The sequence below is a fragment of the Eutrema salsugineum genome, unplaced genomic scaffold, assembly GCF_000478725.1.
Source record: "Eutrema salsugineum unplaced genomic scaffold, Eutsalg1_0 scaffold_7, whole genome shotgun sequence".
Lineage (NCBI taxonomy): Eukaryota > Viridiplantae > Streptophyta > Magnoliopsida > Brassicales > Brassicaceae > Eutrema > Eutrema salsugineum.
In genome coordinates, this window is record NW_006256486.1 from 1,841,833 (window position 1) to 1,845,139 (window position 3,307).

General features: G+C 33.7%; 1 protein-coding gene across 1 annotated transcript; it reads left to right on the plus strand.

The window, feature by feature from the left end:
* The first annotated feature begins 258 nt into the window (after positions 1-258).
* Positions 259-2,421, plus strand: LOC18010450 (jacalin-related lectin 18). The gene is made up of 5 exons (XM_006392900.2): positions 259-489; positions 610-1,038; positions 1,130-1,549; positions 1,634-2,092; positions 2,170-2,421. Exons 1-5 carry the CDS (start codon positions 292-294, stop codon positions 2,419-2,421), a joined length of 1,758 nt encoding a protein of 585 aa, XP_006392962.2. The 5' UTR covers positions 259-291.
* Positions 2,422-3,307: the final 886 nt, after the last annotated feature.

Below are 3,307 nucleotides of genomic sequence, written 5' to 3' on the forward strand. Positions count from 1 at the left end.
TATATAAATGTAACAAAGCCTTGACTCATTCTAAACTTAATAAGCGAGCATAGTTCAAAAAGGTTAAGCATCAATATGTCCCGTCTCCAAATGTTACTTATTAGAAATTGGTTGAAACTGTTTCTGCCAATTGTCCTATTTCTTTGATTTAAAATCTGTTTGATCCTTTACTTGAACGGCTTTCTTTTTCTTGTTTAAATCCCCAATCTAAAGAAACATAAGTGTGTATAATGCAAATTATTTCTGATAACAGAATACTCATCCATATATGAAGATTTAAATCTGTTCAATATGACCCAACGGTTGGAAGCGCAAGGGGAAGAAGGCGAATATAAGTGGGAAGGCAGATCTGACCTTGGTGATATTACAAAGATATCTGTACGAGGTGACTCTGAAGGCATAAAGTTCATCGGATGCGATTATATCAAGTATGGCCATCTTGCTTATGGATCAGTATCTCCTATAAACTTTCCAGGTTTCACTCAAACGGTATAAAATAAAATTCCCTTTTTATTTTGGGGCAAACACTAACTAAGCTCCCTCTATTTACGGCTAATTGTGGATTTTATTGACTTATTATTCTAAATTTTGTTTCACCAAAATTTTCAGTTTGAGATCAACCATCTAAAAGATGAACAACTTTTATCTGTTGACTGTTACTACAATAGTGGGATTCGAGGAATTCAGTTCAAAACTAACTTGAGGATTTCTGAGCTGATAGGATTTGTAGAAGATTACAATAAGTTTTCAGTAGTGGTGGATGGAAAGAAGATCATTGGATTTCATGGATCTAGTAACGTAAGCCTACTCAGCTCTCTTGGAGCATACTTCACATGGACTTCTCCAACTAGATTGGATGCGATAGGAATATATGGAGGCAAGGAGTGGGACGATGGAGCAGACCATGAAGGTCTTACAAAAATATATGTACGAGGTGGTCCTGAAGGTATACGATACATCAAGTTTGATTATGTCAAAGATGGACAGCATATATATGGGCAAGCCCATGGTAGCACAGGCGCAGGTTTCACACAGACGGTATGTATAACTAGGAATATGTTAACTGTAGATATGATTTCTTGAGCATAAATGTAGTCTATCATTTTTTTTTTTTTGCTCTTTTTTGCAGTTTGATTTGAACCATCTTGTAAAAGAATATTTGGTATCTGTTGAGGGCTACTACGACGATAGCAAGACCGGGGTCATTCAAGGAATTCAATTCAAAAGTAACATCCAAACTTCGGATCTGATGGGATACGATACGGGTAAGAAGTTTAAACTAGCAGCTAATGGGAAGAAGATCGTTGGGTTTCATGGATCTGCTGAGAAGAATGTAAACTCTCTTGGAGCATATGTTACAACCTTCCCTATTACTAAATTGGAATCCAAAGGTGATACTAACAGAGGTGGACTTTGGGATGATGGTACCTTTGAGGGCGTAAGAAAGGTGTATGTTGTTTATGCTACTGCATCGGATTATGGCTCTGTTTCTCGTGTCATGTTAAATTACGACAACACAGCCGTTAAGGCGCTTGGAGAAGAAGGGAAGGTCATAATTCCTACAACCATAAATATTCATTGACCACAAATATGTTAGCTTATATCAATCTTTTTTCTTTTTCTTTAATTGCAGTTTGAGGTCGACTATCCAAATGAACTCATCACATCTGTGGAGGGGACTTTCTACATGGAGAGTACAAAAAATAAGTGGGTTTCATCGTTGACTTTCAGAACATCAAAAGGGAGAACCTCTCCAACATTTGGAAGAGCGACTAATAGTAAATTCATGCTTGAGAGCAAAGGTTGTGCTCTTGTTGGTTTTCATGGAAGGTCTACTAGTAAGCTTAGAGCTCTTGGAGCATATTTTTGTCTGATGCCTCCTGATCCTGATGCGGAGAAACTAGAGGCAAGAGGTGGTGATGGAGGAGCTTCTTGGGACGATGGCAGTTTTGATGGTATTCAAAAGATATACATAGGAATTGGCGATTTCATTAATGTTGCTTTCGTCAAGTTTCTATACGACAAGGACTCTCAATTGGTGGTCGGGGATGATCATGGGAGCAAGAAATTACCTGGATTTGGATATGAAGAGGTGATTACTTCAGTTTTCTTTTTAAAAAATTAATATTATTGATCAACTTATTTATTGGGATTGTCTTGTTTTTGTAGTTTGAGTTGGGAAACAACCCAAGTGAATACCTGATATCAGTCGAGGGTAGTTATGATCTAGTAGATGGAGGTAAATCCGAAGCTATAGTCATGCTTAGGTTCAAGACCAATATGCGAACCTCTCCAACTTTTGGAACGGAAGCAGGCACAAATTTCATACTCCATAAGAAAAATCACAAGATTGTTGGATTCCATGGAAAAGCAAGTATCATGCTTCATCAAATTGGGGTCCATGTCCTACCCATTACATAGTGATCTCATTTTATATATGAGCTCGAAGGAAACATTCTCGAACAAGTTTGATCATCTTCTTTAATTAATCATCTCCTATCTTGTACTCTATTACGTATTATTAATAATTTCCTATGTTTTCTGGCTCATAAATTTCAATTCAAACTAAAATTAGAAAAAACATATACAAAACCAAAAGCAGAGTTTCGAAAGCATAGGCCTTATACTGGGGATATATTTCTCATTACATCTTAGCACATGTATATGTAATTATTACCTTTTCTATAATTTCTTTTTTTCTTGTGTATTAGTTCAACTCTTGTACGTATAAATATTTCCTTTTATATATGAGATAAACAACACTTCCGCAACCTTGAAATGGCTGTAGTTTTTAGTTATGTGAGCCTTTAACTAGAACAGAAAAGATCATTCAAATATATATATATATATATATATCCTCTTATATACTAATAAAAGTTGATGCTAAATGTCTCTAAACATAACCACATATGATTAAAAAGAAAAATTCTATTGGTCCACATCAACATTCAAAATTAAGACAAAATTTCAAAAATTAATATTATTATTAATAAAAATATATATATATATAAGAAAATTAATCTATTAACAATAAAAAATAAAATAAAATTAAATTAATAACATTTCTTTAAAAAAATTAAAGAATGAGAGTAAAATTTACTTAAATTTACTTAAATATAAAATAATATGCAATCAATTAAAAAATGAGAGTAAAATTTAAAATTGTTTTCCAGTTTTCTTATAAAACTGATATAAAAAAAAATAAAACTGAAGATGATGAAAAATCTTATTTTCTTTTGGGGTTCTTGCACATATGACCTCAAAATTAAAGTTAAATGCAAATCTAACCTCTTTTTTCTCCCTTTTC

Coding starts and splice junctions, on each gene's coding strand:
- LOC18010450 (XM_006392900.2), top strand. CDS start 292: ATGACCCAACGGTTGGAAGCGCAAGGGGAAGAAGGCGAATATAAGTGG. Junction 1,550..1,633: donor CGCTTGGAGAAGAAGGGAAG/GTCATAATTCCT, acceptor CTTTAATTGCAG/TTTGAGGTCGACTATCCAAA. Junction 2,093..2,169: donor CTGGATTTGGATATGAAGAG/GTGATTACTTCA, acceptor TTGTTTTTGTAG/TTTGAGTTGGGAAACAACCC.